The sequence below is a fragment of the Podarcis gaigeae genome (assembly GCF_964106915.1).
Source record: "Podarcis gaigeae genome assembly, chromosome: 8".
In the NCBI taxonomy this organism is placed as follows: domain Eukaryota; kingdom Metazoa; phylum Chordata; class Lepidosauria; order Squamata; family Lacertidae; genus Podarcis; species Podarcis gaigeae.
The window spans coordinates 31,310,041-31,328,726 of record NC_139684.1 but is presented as its reverse complement, the minus strand read 5'-3'; the positions used below and the strand labels follow the sequence as shown (position 1 = coordinate 31,328,726).

At 45.7% G+C, this 18,686-nt stretch overlaps 1 protein-coding gene across 2 annotated transcripts; it reads left to right on the top strand.

Annotated features, from left to right (window-relative positions):
• The first annotated feature begins 1,812 nt into the window (after nucleotides 1-1,812).
• PLEKHF1 (pleckstrin homology and FYVE domain containing 1) lies at nucleotides 1,813-17,238 on the top strand. 2 transcript variants are annotated; one of them, XM_083750569.1, is made up of 3 exons: nucleotides 1,816-2,153; nucleotides 2,467-2,989; nucleotides 12,693-17,238. In XM_083750569.1, the coding sequence occupies exon 3, from the start codon at nucleotides 12,706-12,708 to the stop codon at nucleotides 13,513-13,515; it is 810 nt and encodes a 269-aa protein (XP_083606695.1). In that variant the 5' UTR covers nucleotides 1,816-2,153; nucleotides 2,467-2,989; nucleotides 12,693-12,705; the 3' UTR covers nucleotides 13,516-17,238. The 2 variants fall into 2 exon arrangements, with proteins under 2 accessions (XP_083606696.1, XP_083606695.1); XM_083750570.1 differs by lacking the exon at nucleotides 2,467-2,989 and having other exon boundaries at nucleotides 1,813-2,153.
• The last annotated feature ends 1,448 nt before the right edge of the window (nucleotides 17,239-18,686 follow it).

Below are 18,686 nucleotides of genomic sequence, written 5' to 3'. Positions count from 1 at the left end.
CCGAGATAATGTCAAGTGTTCAAATTCAAAAGATGAATCGTAAAAAAAAAAATCAGCACTAACATAAAAAGGTAATATGATACCGCTGTCTTTGATTGGCAGGGAAGAAGGCCAGCTGTCATGTGACAAAGGACTTTTTAGACTCTGCCTACCAAAGAGTTATGTATTACTCTATACTTTAAAGCCCTTTCCTTGTCATAAGATAGTACTTTAAAATGCTGCATTTCATTCTGAAAAGGTATAGAAAAATGAAATTTAGCATTATAACACTCTAACAGTCATGGCTTCCATCAAATATTCCTGGAGATTGCAGTTTAGCAAGACTGCTGAGAATCATCATTCTCTTATATTATTTCTATTGTAGACCCCCATGTTTATATTAATACAAAAGTAGTATACGAATGTTTTACATTAGGGATGGGGAACATGTGGCAGTACTGAAATTATTTGACTCCAGTTTCCTATAGCTCCAGATAGTTAGCAGGGCCAACAAAGAAGGAGATTTGAGAATAACCCACACCAGACAAACCCACACCAGATTGCCCATTACACAAATTCAGAGGCCACAAAACCAGAAGACTGTGCCAAGAATTATAGACACACGCCAGCAGTCAGTATAACTGCTTCAAAACACAAGGAGAGCTACCATGTTATTAGTTCCAAAGAACACAAAAGCTTAGAAAAAGAAACAGTTCAATTTAAAAGGTTGCCATGAAGCATTTAACACAGGAACTATTGTGGTCCAAAAGAGCGGGTGGAGACAAACATCCTTTAATAAAAAGACTTGCCATGAGTCTTTTCTCCCAAAGAGCAAATCTGGTTCTTCCCGCCTTTCTAATAAATTTAATAGGTTTATTTGCCAGCAAATCAAACAGTGCTTCAGTAGCTGGTCTTGCAACTTCTTCCCCATGCTTGGCAATTTTGTTTTTAATAATAATAATAATAATAATAATAATAATATGCCACTTTATTGAATTTATTGAGTTTATTAAATTGAAAGTTTGCCCACTGCCTACCTTTTAAAGATGATTGAAAGATAGATAGCTAGATGATAGATTAGATGATGATAGATAGACAGATAGATAGATACCCAGATGACTGCTGGGTGGGGGAGTAGGTTTGTGCCTTCATAAGCACCAGCCAGTCATAGGAATACAGAAAGTTGCCTCATGCCAAGTCAGACTCTGGGGTCAATCTAGCTCAGTATTGTCTGCACGGGCTGGCAGAAGCTCTCTAGCTTTCAGGTAGGGGACACCCCAGCCCTACCTGGAGATGCTGACGATTGTACCTGGGACCTTCTGAATGCAAAGGAAATGCTCTATTGCTGAGCCACGGCCCTTCCCCAATAGCTTCTGTGCACAGTTTGCCTCTGCCACAAAAAAATGCAGAATTGGTCTCCTCTTGTTCCTGGAGAGAACAAAATACTTCCTCTCACAGCAATCTGATGACTCAAAAGGTGTGTGTTTTACTACATCTACAGCCCTCCAAATGCTATAATGCTCATCTCTGACTATTGCTGGCTAGGGGTGGATGGGCTCTGCTCCAAATACACAGCTGTTGACTGGGAAGTTGGTTTTGGCCAAAGTCTTCCCAGGCTCTGCACTGGCTCTAAGACACCATCTGCTCCCAGGTGGCTTTCCCACTCCCTCCCTTCCTATCTATTTCCGCCCTTCCTAGATTCCTTCCCAGGGAGGATATGTCAGCATCTGTTACTCTCCAGATAGGGTCTGACAAAGGTACTATTATTTCCCTCGATCTGGACATCAACAGAAGTATAGTGTCCAGATCAAAGGAAGTGATAGTATCATTCTATTCTCCCTTTGTCAGACCACACCTGGAGTCCTGTGCACAGTTCTGGGCACCGCAATTTAAGAAGGGCATTGGCAAGCTGGAATGTGTGCAATCGAGGGTCAACAAGATGTTCAAGGGTCTGGAAACCAAGCCTTATGAGGAAAGGTTGAGGGAGCTGAATATGTTTAGCCTGAAGAAGAGATGACTGAGGCGAGATATGATAGCCATCTTCAAACATCTAAAGGGCTGTCACGTGGAAGATGAAGCAAGTTGTTTTCTTCTGCTCCGGAGAGTAGGACCCAAACCAATGGCTTCAAGTTACAAGAAAGGAGGTTTCAACCATTAGAAAGCATTTACTGAAGGTAAGAGCTGTTTGACAGTGAAATGGATTCCCTTGGAAGGTGCTGGAGTCTCTTTCACTGCAAGTTTTTAAACAGAGCTTAAATCTGTCATGGATGCTTTAGTTGTGTCTCCTGCATTGCAGAGGGTTGGACTAGATGACCCTTGAGGTTCCACCCAACTCTAAAATTCTATGATTCTTCGATTTTCCGTTACTAGCAGAATGCAAAGTTTCCATGCACCGCCCCGCCGCTTTAAGTCACCCTTGCTCTTTTTTCTTCCTTCCCCTCTTTTCTTCTTGTTTTTCCCCCCGCTGTCTTTTTTTCACCCGCCCAGCCAAACTCACCAGGCTCCGACTGCGCCCTCTGATTGGCCGCCGTTGTTTTCGGGGGCGTGGCTACGCGTGGAATGCTGAGACTGAGCGTCCCAGAACCGGACGGTCCTGCTTCGGAGGCGGCCTGTTGATTGGCTCGTGACACTTACGGAAAGCGGGGAGAATGGAATGTTGGGGACTCTGAGCGTTCCAGAGATACTTTGCTGTTGTTGTTTCATTCATTTTTTACGCAGCCGCGGATGCGAAAAGGGAAAGAAAGAAAAAAGTAGGGTGAGATTTTGCAGGCGAAAGTCGCCTACTCAGAAGTAGGCTCCATTAAATTCAATGGGACTTGCTTCCAGGGAAGGGTAGCGTTGCAGCCTCAACCTAGAGCCTTCTGCGGAGGCCCTTCTGGATTAAAAATCTTTGGAATTGCACTTTCTGCTGCGAGAGGATCCCTTGAAGGCGGATTCCTAGGCGTCTCTTGGCAGGATCGACGGACCCGGGGACCCGGTTGGGACAGGAACCAGGAAAAGTCACGAGGAGGTACATTCATCTCTCTTGGCTCGACCGCGCTCTCCGCCTTGCACCACCGTAGGCGGGAGAGAAGCGCTGCATGGGGGTGGGGTCTGTGCGAAGGGTCTGTGTACTGTAGCGTCTTTCTACGGGGCTTTGAATTCACCGATCCTTTAAAGTTCCACATACTTTGCAAAACTGTTGCGGTGCCGGCGCCGGACCTGAGAGCGAAGAGCCAGTGCGCTGTTGTCATCTGAAAGGGGCTCTTTTAAAATGCGATTTCCGCCCGTGGGAGCGGCTTTCAAACTTCCTTCACGCCAACTCTCTGTGTCCGCTGGCAATCGAAATATACATAAAGTGACGCTTTTCTTCTTTCAAGAATGTACTTGAAATGGACCTAAATGATCTCTTCGGCATGCCTCATGGGAAGCGATTTATAAATGAAATTAATATTATTATCATCCATAATGATGATGATGTTGCTTACCGTATTTTTTGCTCTATAAGACTCACTTTTTCCCTCCTAAAAAGTAAGGGGAAATGTGTGAGCGTCTTATGGAGCGAATGCAGGCTGCGCAGCTATCCCAGAAGCCAGAACAGCAAGAGGGATTGCTGCTTTCGCTGCGCAGAGATCCCTCTTGCTGTTCTGGCTTCTGGGATTCAGAATATATTTTTTTCTTGTTTTCCTCCTCCAAAAACTAGGTACGTCTTATGGTCTGGTGCATCTTATAGAGCGAAAAATACGGTACTTTGTTTTTAATTTTTATTTATTTGTTTGTTTGTTTAAGTGTGATGGCAGGGACAGCTGCCAGATTATAGGAAGGGGATGAGATTCTGTAAGGTGGAGTGGTGTGTGTGCGTGGAGAACCTGTGACTTTCCAGATGTTGATGAACTCCACCTCCCCTGAGCTCCATCCAGCCTGGCCAAAGGTCATGGTTGATGGAAGTGGTAGTCCCAGCAGCAGCAGCAGCAGCATATGGAAGCTTCCACAGCCCAGCTCTTAGGTTTGGGTGTGTATTTAGTGGCGATGTCAGGAATCCTTCAAAGCATGTAGCTGGTGCGTTAAGAAATAGTGAAACCAAGAAGTGCTCCTGTCAGTGTCGAAACAGCCAGGTGACTGTCAAATGTGAGTCAACAGCAGGAGGCTCTGAAAAGGAGGTGAGGCGAGTGAAACAGCTGAGGATCTTGACGCAACTCTACATTATTTGCTCTCACTGTAGCATGACGGTAAAGCCCTCTCTGTTGGTGTCACAGAGAGGATTGATAAGGAACTTCTACACAGGGCCTGCTTGACTTTGTTTCTCATTCTGTAGCACTCCTGGGTCTTGACCCGTAGGTGGCATCTCTACCTATAACCATGCATTTCAAACTGGCTGGTGACACTGTCCCCTCTGCTTCCTATATTTCATCTGTCACCCTTTTCCCCAGCCTACTAAAGCAAGAGGGACTTCAGCATCCCCCCACCCCACCCCACAAATGAGATTGGAGGCAGGTAAATGACAGGGACCACAATGGCTTTAAAAGAGGATTGGGCAAAGTTGGAAAAGGTTCAGAAAAGGGCAGCCAAAATGATCAAGGGGAAGGAGCGAGTTCCCTATGAAGACAGGTTGCAGCATTTGGGGACTTTTCAGCTGAAGAGCAAAGGCTTGCAAGAGGCAGCATGATAGAATTTTATAAAATTATGCATGGCATGGAGAAAGTGGATAGAGTGAGGGTTTTCTTCCCTTTCTCATAACACTGGAACTTTTGGACATCAAATGAAGCTGCATGTTGGATGATTCAGGACCAATGAAATAAAGGACTTGGTCACGCAGCACATAGTTAAATTAAGGAACTCGATCCCACAGGAGACAGTGATGGCCACCAATTTGGGTGGCTTTAAAAGAGAATTGAGACAAACTCATGGAGGAGAGGGCTATGATCTGCCTGCACAACTGGAGGCAGCAATGCTTCTGAATACCAGTTGCTGGAAGCCACAGGAGGGGAGAGAGCTCATGTGCTCCAATCCTGCTTGCTGGTTTCCCACAGGCATCCGGTTAGCCACTGGGAGAACAGGATGCTGGACTAGATGGGCCATTGGCATGAACCAGAAGGTTCTTCTGGTGTTCTTATGGACCCCTTTTCCTCTCTCTCCCCCCATCTTCTTTTCTCTAGGCTAAACCAACCCTAGCAGAGTTGAGGCTGGGTGGAGAGGAGAGGAGGATGGAGGCAGCATAATAATCAGAGCCTTCTGTTGCTGCTGAAAATGAAGATTTGTTGTGGCAGGTGTTTCTCGTGGACTTGAGAGTCCACTTTGTCAGGTGTGTTTTGCTTTCCTTGGCATAGTGGTGGAGGAAGAATGGTACTGAACGCTGGCCAAATTAGCCAGGAAATGTAAAGCTTAGTCTGCAGAGATCAAAGGTGGGTAAAGATAAGCGCAGCCATGCAGCCAGTTGATGCTCTGGTCTCTGTCTTTGCTCATGTGGGAGTGAGTCAGTGCTCACTCTTTTAAAAAATAAACAATTAGCCACCAATCAGGGTTTTCGGAACAACAACAGCATTTGACACAGATGGATCTCACTAGGAAAATGGCTCCAGAGGGCTTGGGCCACAGACAGAGAAGGTTTTGTGCCACAGTCCCAGCCTCTAACATCTGTGCAATCATGAGGCAGGAGGTCTGGAGACAGCCTGCTCCCCTTTGCTGTAAGCAGATGGGCACCAGTGGGGTAACTGTTTGGGGACTTTGCAACCAGCCTGTCAGGCTCACCCTCCCAAGCACGACTCTGTTTCAGTCCTGTGCAACTTCCACAGAGTTTCTTCTGAAACCAGTGGCATCCCAGGCAACAGTTTACTCTCCCCAAAGGTGGCCAACATCAGATGCTATTAGTCATTGTCTTAACTGCAGCACAAGAAATGTTTGTGTCAGGGCTTCGCTTCTTGAGTCACTAGATCTCTATAAACCAATGCCTGGCCGCCCTTTCTTTGGAAGTAGCGTCTCCACTAGTTTCTACAAGTGAGACCTGCAACAAAATGTTGCAGCACGGAGTATGCTCTGTTCAGCATACCAACCATCTCCATTCCCTGTCTTCTTCTCCATCAGCAGTCAAGGCAGCGTTTCATGGCCATTGAGCATGCCCAGTTGGAATGGTGTATCCTAAAATATAGGAAGCTACCTTATACTGAATCAAACCATTGAACCATCTATCTCAGTACTGTCTGCACTGATAGGCAGCAGTTCCCCAGGGTTTCAGGCAGGGAACTTGCACTGCCTGGATATGCCAGGGATTGAACCTGGGACCTTCTGCATTCAAAGCATATGCTCTGCCACTGAGCTACGGCCCTTCCCTAACATTACTGGGATGAACACTAGGAGACTGTGCACCTTCCCATGTCCTAAGAGTAACAGCTATCAGTGGGAAGAATGCTCCCAATTTTGCTAAAACGACCAAATATTTTGTGTTCAGTTCTTGTGACAAGAAGGTATGTTTTACTCTTCAAGCATTTCAAAAGTTTTTGTTCCATGTGACAGGATAGCGGCCCATGGAAGCAAAGTTGTTTGAATCCCTGCCCCATTGAAATCCATGTAACAAGGCTGTACACTTACTTTGGCCCCATTGAGCTCAGTAGGGTTACCTTTAAGTCAGCATGCAACGGAATTGTACTATTAAAGTGCTTAACTTTGGCAGCAAGGGGTTCAAGATGTGCTCTGCAGCAGTTAAGACCCATGACTCCAACTAAGCCATACTACCAACTAAGTAGACCCACTAAAATTAGCCATGTCCATTGACTTCAATGGGCCTACTCTGAGTAGGGCTAGCAGTGGATACCATCCCCCGTTTTCCGGTGTATGTGTGGGTGTGGGGGGGTGTTAACTAAGGTTCTTGGAGCTTTAAATCACAGCTGCAGCCTTGATGAAAGACTGTGCCTATCACCTAACAGCTGCAAATGATTGCTAAAAGCCAGTGCGAAGGAGCTAAACTTGCTCTCTGAACTGGTCAGCTGTCTGCTCTGAAAATTTGCTGAGTCACAATATTGTTTTGCTTCAGAGTTCAGATTCCTCTCATTCCGATCTTGTTCTTTTCTGCATCTGCATTATTTCCCAGCCTTGTTATTGAATTTGTTCCAGGTTTTTTTCTTCTTCTTTGAAACTGGCAATGGGTTGTTTTGTGGAGGCCAACAACCTCTCCACATTTTGCTGTTATCCCTGAACTGATCCTGCCGCCTTTCCTGGGTGAATCACTTCAGTTCTACCTTTCACCCAGTTCTTTCCCCTAGAAATTGCACAATGTAGGACAGTCATGAATTTATTGGGTGCCTCCCAGTGGATTCCTTAACCAGGATCACTTCTGTCGCTGCAGGCTTTGAGATCAAATCACTTCTGAAGAGCTCTGCAATGGTTTCATTTTCATGTTATATTACACCTGTGTCACTCGTGAAACTATTACTTGTGAAACTATTTGGCTGTTGTGGCTTCTAAAGAACTCTGGGAGCTACAGATGTTATTATTATTGTCATCTACATGTATTTGCCCCTTTTTACAAAAATAAAAGCCTTCAAGTGACTTAACAATACAGCAGGATTTTTTTTAAAAAAAACCAACCAATGCATCATAGAAGACACCAGAAATGTTCATCTGATATAATATTAAAGAAAGCCCTTCCCATACCCACCTAAATATGAACCCTGCTGTAGGGGCCAGCTTGGTTACCAAAGGCCAAAAGTCAATGAAAAGTGCCTAGTGCCTAAACACTGATAATGACGGGGTTTTTTCTGTGGAGAGTGTTCCACAGATATAGGGGGCCACCACTGAAAAGATCCCCTCCATGGTGGATTAAGCCAGGAGAATTACAGATAACTAAATCCAGGGGCTTTTAGTGGGTGAAGTCAAAGGGATTAACTTTCCTTTATAATTTCTTCCGGAGTGGGAGGTGGAGATGGTCACTTCCTTACCATAAAATAATTAAGAGGTGGTCAAGTGGGTGCATCACTCCTCATACATTGATATTCCAAGAAGCTCAGGGTGGCATACACAGTTCTTTCCATTTTATCCTCACAACAACCCTGCAAGGTAGGGTAGTCTGAGGGGGGAGAGAGAGAGAGAGAGAGAGAGAGAGAGAGAGAGAGAGACTGGCCCACTGTCACCCAGTGGGGCTTCATGCCCGAGTGGGGTGGGGAGTTTGATGCTCATAAAACCATAGAAATGTAGAGCTGGAAGGGACCTTAAGGATCGTCTAGTAGTCCCACCGCCTGCAATGCAGGAATCGCAATGAAAGCATCCATGGCAGATAGCTGTCCAGCTTCTGCTTAAAAGCCTCCCATGAAGTCTTCAAGTTCTTAGTCCAGAGCTGAGTCTAACCTCTACTCCACACTGGCTCCTTATAGGTGACAAAACACGTGAGAGGAGAGCTGTTGCCTGTGTAAGCTTTCCAAACACTGACTGGCTGGCTGGGGCCAGTGGATTAGGTGACCCCTTGGCCTGACCCAGCAGAGCTGCTCTTTACATTTATGGGGAAAAGGTTGGTTTTGATGGAACAGAGAAAGAGGGGGGTTTGCACCCCATTGCCACCCTGGTGTGGAGTTCCAAGTGGCTTAGAGCTTTCCTGCTAAGAACCCTTTTGCTTTTCATCCTTGGTCTCCACCAAGGGGTACAATTAATGCCGCCCTGTGCAAAGCTTGGGAACGTTTTGCATTACAAGACAGAAGTCCACAGAAGAGTCCTGTGAAACTAATCAGCCCCGCGGATTCTGTGATGAAAGGTTACTAGAGGCCTCCTGCCAAGAGCTCTCATGAAAACAACCTCTCGCTAATAGCTATGAAAGGTTGGCTCCAACGGTCCTTTTTATATATATAATTGGAGTTTGCCGTTCTCTGCTGTGTGTTCCCACTTCAAATGGGCACCGAGATCAGAGGTACTGTAGTTTTTAGTTTTCTTTCCTTTTCATGCTTCTCCCTCCCCTCCTGTTCTGTAGTGTGCAAAAGTCATTATGTTCATAATAGCAGAAGCAAAGCGACTCCGTGGTGGCTTTTAGTTTTGTCTTTTAAATATAAAACGATCACGCTGGCTGATGGTGGGGCAGTCGGTCCTTCACTATTACAGACTGATCCTCAAAGCAACTCGGCAGTGCATTTGTTTCTTTTCTTTAAAAAAAATAAATGCTGAAGAAGCTTCCATGGTCCTTAAGCTGAACAGCTCTTATGCGCACTTATAAATCGCTGCTGTTTCTAATCACCTACAGTGAGCGCAAAATTGCCTCCAGGTGAAAAGGCATTTTTTGTGTGAAATAAAAGTGATTCTTAATCATAGAATTGTAGAGTCAGAAGGGACCCTGAGGATCATGTGGCCCAGCCCCCTACAATGCAGGGATCTGCATCTGATGCCCCATGGCTGTAGTCATGTGTGGGCTAGTAACTTTTGTAGGCTTAAGAAGAAGAGTTTGGATTCAATATCCTGCTTTATCACTACCCTAAGGAGTCTCAAAGCGACTAACATTCTCCTTTCCCTTCCTCCCCCACAACAAACACTCTGTGAGGTGAACAGGGCTGAGAGACTTCAGAGAAGTGTGACTGGCCCAAGGTCACCCAGCAGCTGCATGTGGAGGAGCCGGGAATCGAACCTGGTTCACCAGATTACAAGTCTACCGCTCTTAACCATTACACCACACTGGCTGTTGGATCATCTAGTCCAGCATCTTGTTCTCACAGTGGCCAACCAGATGCGTGTGAGGAAATCCACAAGGAGGATTCAAGTGCAAGAGCACCCTCCCCTCTGGCTGTTTTCTGGGAACTGGTATTCAGAAGCAGTGCTGCTGCTTCCAGCTGTGGAGGTGGAGCATAGTCATCATGGCTGGTAGCCATCCATAGCCCTCTCCTCCTCCATGAATTTGTTGAATCCTCTATGAAAGCCATCTAAGTTGGCAGCCATCACTGCCTCCTGTGGGAGGGAGTTCCATAGTTTATGTGCTAGGCTTGTCTGGATGGGCTGCTGTTGCATAAGAGGTATGCAATAAACCTTCTTTGGAATAAATTGGCAGGTGGGTATAGGCCATATGGTTCTTGGGAAGCAAATATTTCCACAAGTGAAATTAGATTGGGATAGACAGGGGTTGCCTTCTCCTATAGCACACACTGCAGCTCATGAGCATTGGGGAGCATTTCAGGGGGGAATTGACTTTCTCTCTCTCCCTGTAGGGAAGAGGTGGGGGACCTGTGGCTCTTCAGGTGTTGCTGAACAGCTCCCATCATCTCTGACCATTGGCCATTTGGGCTGGGGATGACGGGAGTTGAAGTCCAACAACATTCACTGTCCCTTTCTATAGCATGTTGCGGTCCATGGGGGCTGACTTCGTGGCGAGCCCCTGAGTTGGGTTAGGCTTTCTTTTTTGGCTCCTTCTCGTTTCTTGGCCTTGCTTGGCTGTTCAGTTGGACCAAAATACGATTTTAGTTAATTTTTATAGAAAGTTTAACAAAGTGAAAAGAAACAACTGCCCCACCACCAGCTCACATTAATAATACAATGACCATCAATACACCCATCTCAGTTTAGGCACGCGAGTCAAGATATGTCATATAAGTGTCCTGATAGATATCCAAGCCAAATCGACATTCAACAAGAAATTAGTTCAAACATGGCAAGGGCAGTGTGGTCCTCAAGATCATTGCATAACAGATTGTGGGTGTTTCGTTTTTTTCCAGGCTGGAAGAATAAGGGAGTTCTGGAACAGTCATGAAACTTTCACAAAACGTAACACGAGCCTCCTAGCTTAATTCCTGGGAATGTTGATGCAAACACAGTTTCACTGAGTTTTGTGGGCCCTCCTTGAGAAAAGTAGGGGAAATCTCTTCCCATCAATAGTGACTGGTACATTCTTGAGCAACATCTAACAGACTGCATTGTCAACATGATCATTCTAGCGATTTTTAAAACAATTGTCGTTGCTCGCACTTTCTCCCTTGCTGTTGTTTCCTCTCTACAAAGCTCTTGTGTGGTGTAGCTGTTGCACATTTTGTGAAGGGAGGTGTCTTGGATATTGAATTTTCAGGGTTATTTTTTATGCTTATTTACAAAGTCATTGTAGAAAAGGAACCTGGCCATGGCATGACCTTCAGTGCTTTGGAGCTGTGTGTCCTTGGTGAATGATCTCTTAGGTTACCCATTGTGTGTACGTGCAAGAAAAAGCATGTGCTCTCTGTGAACTTCATTTTATATGATGCCTTTGGGAAATGACTCAGTTTCTTCATACATGTGAAAGTTTGGCCTGCCACTAGGGTTGCAAAATCTTCAACACAAGGCAAAATCTTCAACACAAGGCAGAACAGTGTGGGTGCACCCTGCACTGCTCATGAACATTTGCAGAAATGCTGCAGAGATATTCACAAAACCATGCAGCTATGATCCTTCCTAGACTGTACCACTTCAGACTGCTGCTAGGGGGACACATTTGAATCCTTCTCCCTTTCGAAAGCATTTTTTTTTTTCTCCCACTAGGATAACGGGAAAACTAGAGTCTTCTTCCCTGACATGCTAGGTTTCTATGTGTGTGGTGTCCTTGGCATGTGGGAATGTCCAAACATGTAAGACACACACACACAAACATTCTGCAGTCATATAGTCCTGAAAGGATGGTACCTTCTGATACTGATTACCATGTTTCGCTCGGTGTTTTGGTATCAGGTGTTTGTACATATGTGATCATGCAAGCATAGAATTATGATGGGGGTTGCTGTAGACAAGTAATTCTGGTTTTGTCTTATTACATGGGCAAAGGCACTTTTCAGAGTCTTGACATTTTGAATTCAGCCACTGGGATGTTAAGTGGGGGGAGCATAAGGTCATGGCACTGACGAGGGAAGATACATAAGCATAGGCAGTGGCCAATCTAGGCCATCATGCTGTTCTCACTGGTTAACCAGTTGCCTTTTGGAAACCCACAAATGAACCTGGGCACAACTACATATGAAGGCAGCCCTGTTTAGAGAAGTTTTTAATGTCTGATGTTTTAATGTATTTTTAATATTTTGTTGGAAGCCGCCCAGAGTGGCTGGGGAAACCCAGCCAGATGGGCAGGGTATAAATAATAAATTATTATTATTATTATTATTATTATTATTATTATTATTATTATTATTATTGCAGTTCTTCTGCAGTTTCCAGCAACTGGTATTCATAAGCATAGCTGCCTCTGCCAGTGAAGGTAGAGCATAGCCATTGGGCTTAGTAGCCATTATAGCCATATCCTCCTTTTGTATAACGTTTTAAAGCCATCTGGGTTGGTGGCCATCACTGTCTCTTGTGGTAGTGAATTCTATAGCCTAGCTATGCACCATGCGAAGAAGTTTCTTTTGCCTGTCCTGAATATTCCAACATTCAGCTTCATTAGATGTCCCCAAGTTCTCATATTATGAGAAGGGGAGAACAGCTTTTCTCTGTCCACTTTCTCCACACCCTGCATCATTTTATATGCCTCGATCGTGTTGTCTCTTGCCTGCCTTTTCTCCAAAACAGGGTTTCCCAAACTTGGGTCTCCAGCTGTTGTTGGACTACAACTCCCATCATCCCTAGCTAGCAGGATCGGTGGTCAGGGATGATGGGAATTGTAGTCCAGCTGGAGACTCAAATGTGGGAAACTCTGCTCTAAACAAAAAAAAACCCTGATTGTCGCAACCTTTCCTCTTAGGGGAGTTACTCCCACTTCCTTGATCCTTTTGGTCTCAGATTCAGCAGTCACAGCTTCTGTTTTCCTTCCTTGCTTCCAGGTGACCTGTCAAGATGGTAGACCATCTGGCCAACACTGAGATCAACAGCCAACGCATTGCGACTGTGGAGAGCTGCTTTGGAGCATCCGGCCAGCCGTTGGCCATACCTGGAAGGGTCCTCTTGGGCGAAGGGATTTTGACCAAAGAATGCCGGAAGAAAGCCAAACCGCGGATCTTCTTCCTGTTCAACGACATCCTTGTGTATGGAAGCATTGTGATCAACAGGAGGAAGTACAGCTCCCAACACATCATACCGCTTGACGAAGTCACCCTGGAGACTTTGCCGGATACCCTGCAGATGAAGAACCGTTGGATGATCAAAACGGCCAAGAAGTCCTTCGTCGTTTCCGCCGCTTCCCTGACCGAGAGGAAAGAATGGATCAGCCACCTGGAGGAATGCATCCGCCACTTGCTGTCCAAGATGGGCCAGCAGCCCCCCACGGAACACGCCGCCCCCTGGATCCCAGACAAGGCCACCGACATCTGCATGCGCTGCACGCAAACCAAGTTCTCCACTCTCACGCGCAGGCACCACTGCCGGAAGTGTGGCTTTGTGGTGTGCGGAGACTGCTCTCGGCAAAGGTTCCTGATGCCCCGGCTGTCCCCGAAGCCTTTAAGGGTGTGCAACCTTTGCTACAAACAGCTGGTGTCAGCGAAAAAGGAGAGTGAGGAACAGTCGAAGACAGCCCATTCTCCTCTGGTTGGCTATGAGCCCTCCAGCGGAGATGACAGCGACAGGTCCGACGAGGACAGAGTGGAACAGTGGTCAGCGGAGGCAGAGTTTTACACGTCCAACACAGCTTGGTCATCTTTCCATAGCTGACCCCTGCATGGCCTTGTTAATTTCAGGGGCCACATGCTTATTTCTGAGGAATACAGGGAACACACACTTTCCAAAGTGCACTTTTCGGAGGAGTAGCTTTCATCGTGTCTTTTGGTCCCATGTGTTTTCCTCCTCTGTGGTTAAGGAAGAAGATACTGAATCAAACTAAAATATGCGAGAGCCTGCTTGTCTCCTCTAAGGCCTGGCCTGCTCTATATATTTGAAGCAGTATCATTCCGCTTCAAGTAGTCATGGCTATGGGGAAGGGCTGTAGCTCAGCGGTAGAGCATCTGCCTTGTGTGCTGAAGGTCTCAGGTTCAATCCCCAATAGCATCTCCATCTAGGGCTAGGTGAGACTCCTGTCTGAAACTCTGGGAAGCCACTGCCAGTCAGTGGAGACCATTCTGAACTAGCTGGACCCAGTGGTCTGATTCAGGAAGCTTCCTATGCTTCCCTTCATGAATCCCGGGAGCTGTCATTTGTTAAATGTGCTGAGAGTTGTGAGGAGACCCCTTATTCCGTCCACAGAGCTACAGTTTCCAGAACAATCCGTTCCTCTTCTCAGGGAACTCTGGGAATTGTAGAGGTCTCCTCTCTGCACCCTGAACACACCACAGTTCCTAGGATTCTTTGTGGAAAGCCATGACTTTTAAAGTGGTACGATACTGCTTTAAATGTATAGTGCAGATGGGGCCTAACAGCGAGTTGTTTTTATTGGCATTTGAGGCAGAGCTGAATTGGACCCCCCAACACATCAGGTGCTGAGTGTTGCTGAAAGTTTTGGTCCCTTTGATAGATTTGGGGGCACCTGAAATGTTGACTTTCAGCTTGGGCATTTTGCAGGCTTGGGCATCAGAACGGCACCCACCCCAACTTATGGTCTCTGTCTTTCTTACACCCAGGAGTCAAATTCTGGATCCATAAATCATAAGTTATAAAATCCAAAGGAAGATCCCCTTCAGTTTTTAAACTGAAAGCACCATGCAGAAATTAATCAAGGGCTTATAATATGATTGTATAACAAGAATCTAGGTTTTTGGGGGTTTTTAGGCTCTTCACAGAAGGATGCACTTTTTTTTTATCTGCTTGATGCAGAAGGAGGGTAGGGCCTTCTTGACTGAGTAGGGATTGAAATGAACAGAAAACGTTTTGGAGATGAGCATTTCGAAATGAAGGTTTTTGGAGCAGCTTTGTCATGTGAGCAGATGGCTTCTTAACGGTGGTATTGTATTACGAGTACTGGCTTGTATATATATATACATACTAAGTTTGGCTTTGCTTCCTGGCCCCAATTTTTTATTACTGTTGTTTTTATTATTCAAAACAACAAGAGGAAGAAATGTTACAATGCTTTGTTTGTGGGGTGCACAGGCCTTTTGCAAGCAACTGTCATGTTTTCCACATGTGGTAAATCATACAAATAACTGAAAACACTATATATGTGAAACGCTAAAAATAGTTTGTAGACAAAAGGTGGTGGGGTGGCTTTTCCTGGAGGTGGGGGAAGGACCCGGTTGTTTCCGCCTGCAAAGTTTTTTAAAGACTCTGCACTTAACAGTTGCTCCCACCTGATGCAACACCAGTCATTGACAGCAGAAAAGCCTTGTTAACATTAATTTAAAAGAAAATAACTCATTCCTTACTCCAGTAGAATGTAGGTTAACTCTTTTCTGTCGGCGACCGTTAGACAGCAGCAACTTGGTTGCAACAACAAATGTTATATTGGACCTTAATGTCAACCACAGGGTTGTTAGCCTGTTCAGTTACCTTGTTTTTTCTACTCCTCTGGTTTTTTTGGAGCAAATATGTTGACTGGCATTTTTGTACTTACCGTTTTCTAATCTGTGGGTTTTTATTTTCATTGGTCAATGTGTTTACATCAGAGCTGTTGGTCAACAAGCTTTTTAAGTTAATTAACCAAGCTTTTCTCTCTCCCTTTAATGGATGCATAAAGTTCTGATTTAATACTAAATGGCCTTAATGCAATTTTCAGGTCTCTTCTTGAAGATTAGTGCATGCTGATGGAAAAATAACACAAAAACACTAGGACCCCATTCGACTGCCATGGCACGCTGTATGGTGCAGTGGTTAGAGTGAAGGACTAAGACCTGGGAGAGGCCAGGGTTGAAATCCTCAGTCGGCCGTGAAGCTCACTTGGTGACCTTGGGCCCGGCACTGCCGCTCAGCCTCACAGGGTTGTTGTGGCAATTAAATGAGGAACGGGAGAAGAACCAGGTATGCCAGCTTGAGTTCCTTGCAGAAAAAGATGGGGTAAAAACGCAATGAATTAAAAATTGCCGCAGAGCGCAGATATTGCAGCCTAGTCATACTTGCTCAGATGAGATCAGTTTTGTCTACACCAGGAGACATCTCCAGATGTTGCTGGACTACAAATAAATTCTGGTTATTGTCTACAATGACTTGGACTGATGGGAGTTGCAGTACAGCTACATCTGGAAGTCAGTGCCAGCTGGCATTGGCTTTCCAAGGTTTCAAGCAGAGGACATGCTTAGCCTAACCTGAAGATGCTGGGGACTGAACCAAGGACCTTCTGTGTGCAAAGTAGATGCTCTGTATCAGGGCTTGAGAAGCAGATCTGGCCAGTGGACCAGACTGTTACCTCCCCCACCCCTTGCACACCAGGTCCGACAGGTGGATGTAGAGGATCCCTTGAGATCACAATGATGTCAGGTGGCCCTTTTCACCAGCCCCTTTCAAAGGGCTAGGCTGTGTAGCGCCTTGAAGAGGGCTTCTCAAGATCTGACAACCAGCTGATCATTGGGTCTTCAGGTGACCCTTTCAAGGCGCCATCTTTCCCAGAGCTTTGCATAGGGCTCAGCCAATCAGTGGATAGCCAGTACCTGCAAATCCCCTTTTGACTGAGGAGGGCATGGGCTTGGCTGAAACGACCTTGTGGGCCAGCTGGAGAGGTCTGGTGGGCTGAAAGAGGCCCGCGAGCTAGAGGTTCTCCACCCTGCTCTGTTGCTCACCTGCCCATGCTGTGGGAATTCTTGTAACATTTGTTGAGAGGGGCAGCTTATGCATAGATGGCTTTACAGGTTGGTAGCAAAGCCCATGCTCTGCCTGCAGATGGTCGTTGGTTTGAACTGAACCGAAGGCCACCTACTGAAAGCTGTGTGAAACTAATGCAACACCCTATTTTCCATATGTGCCTAAATCCATTACTGGATTGTGGTGGAGGCTTTTTGCCTTTATAATCTGCTTCCATTAGGATATGCACACTATTTAATGGAGCATGTAATCTTCAAGATACGGACTAATGGCAGGAAGCCACAGTCATGGCTACTTTGTCACTTAAAAAGAAAAGCCGTCCAAAATGAGTAGCTGACCATGTGATTTTGATTTTAAATGCCGTCCGGCCTGCTGTGAACTGAATGGACTCTCCGGGTGCTAGGTGGATGTTTCCAAGTTGCAAAGAAAGAGCTGGAAAAGTGAAGATTAATGAGAAGGAGCTTGGCCTGCTTTCCCCTCCCCCTTCATGGAGTTCATTCTTTTCCAACTGACTACATTCCCCCAAGTCCTGTGTCAGCTGAAACAGTACCTCGCCTGCCCTCGCCCATGGAAAACAGCATAGAAATTGGCCAGCAAAAGCCATAACCGAAACAGATGTTTCTGGTTTTAAGGAGCATTTAAAAAGGAAAAAAAAACCTTTTGTCTTGTTTTCCTCCCTCATGTGGCTCAAATAAATAGCAATAACAATGGCGTGTTTATGGAGTGTTGTTCCCATGATGCTTTGCAAGGCATTGTACTTAAGCTAAATGAGGGATATGGACAGCTGGAGGTTGGTTGCATGGATCTAGGCCCCATTCTAGGCCCTGTTCCCCAAAACTCTCACACAAACTGGCCATGTTCTCCACAGAGGAGACACAAAGGCCACATTTGCACCATACATATAAAGTGCTGTGATGCCACACTCTTCTCTCAAAGAGTTCTGGGAGCTGTAGTTTGCTCAGAGTGTTGAGATAGTTGTTGGGAGACCACTGTTCCCCTCCCAGAGCTCTCCATGAAGAGAGACTGATGGTTAAACCACTCTGGGAATTGGAGGTCTGTGAAGTGAATATGCAGCCTCATAACAACACTGCTATTCTTAACTAAATTTTATTTATACAAATATTTGTATACCGCTGCTGCGTCATGTGTGTGTGTGCATACACACACACACACACACAATGCTGCAGTATGTATATATGCAGTTTACAGCGGTAAAACCACACTAATGAAAACCATATTTTAAAAGTTAAACACAGACATCAATGAACCATTGTGGAAGGATGTATTCCACCTGCAATAGGCCTGGTGGAACAGAAAAGTTTTCAGCAGGTGCTTAGATGTTGGCACAGAAGGTGCCTGCTAAATCTCTAAGGGCAGAGATTCCAGGTGACTCTTTGTCCACAGTGAACGAGGATTGTATTCACTGCACACCCTCACCCCAACTTGCTTTTTAGCTTGTGTTCTGGTGAGCTGCAAGTGAGGAACACTGGGCTGAGCTCTGTGTGTGTGTGTGTGTGTGTGTGTGTGTGTGTGTGTGTGTGTAGATTTCAGTGTGTCACCCAGGGAATTTTTGCTGTTTCTGCTCCAAAAAACAGACGACTCTTCTGCATTCTTGCCACCACAGTAGACGCTTCTGCATTCTAGTCCTCGGCTGCCGTCCATTCTAGAAGTCTAGAAAGCCATAGAAAACAGTGTTCCTACTTGTAGTTGGTTCCACAGCTACAACCATTTCTGGACCGGGAAAGCTTGGCCACAGTGGTTCCTGCACTGGTTGCTTCAAGGCTGGATTGCTGCAGTGCGCTCTGTATGGGGCTCCCCTTGCACTTGGTCCAGAAGCTGTGAGGTAGGTTAGGCTGAGAGACTGAGACTGCTCCAAGTCCCCCCGGTCAATTTCAGGGCTTATTGGGGGATTTGAATCCTGGTCTCCTATGTCCTAGTCTGACACTAACCTACTATACCACATTGACAACATTTTCTGAATAATTTTATATATTTCTATTAATGCAATTAAATGGCTTTGAAATGCATGAGGCTGCCTATATTAAGTGCTAGGTGCTCTGCAATAACCTTTCCCTCACAGCGCTCTACTGCTTTGCTGTAAGGGTCCCACCACACAAAAATTGTGGTTGGCTTTTGCAGCATGAAGATCAGGAGGGGCG

What these genes read in the sequence shown, in the direction of transcription:
- PLEKHF1 (XM_083750570.1), top strand. Translation starts at nt 12,706, where the DNA reads ATGGTAGACCATCTGGCCAACACTGAGATCAACAGCCAACGCATTGCG.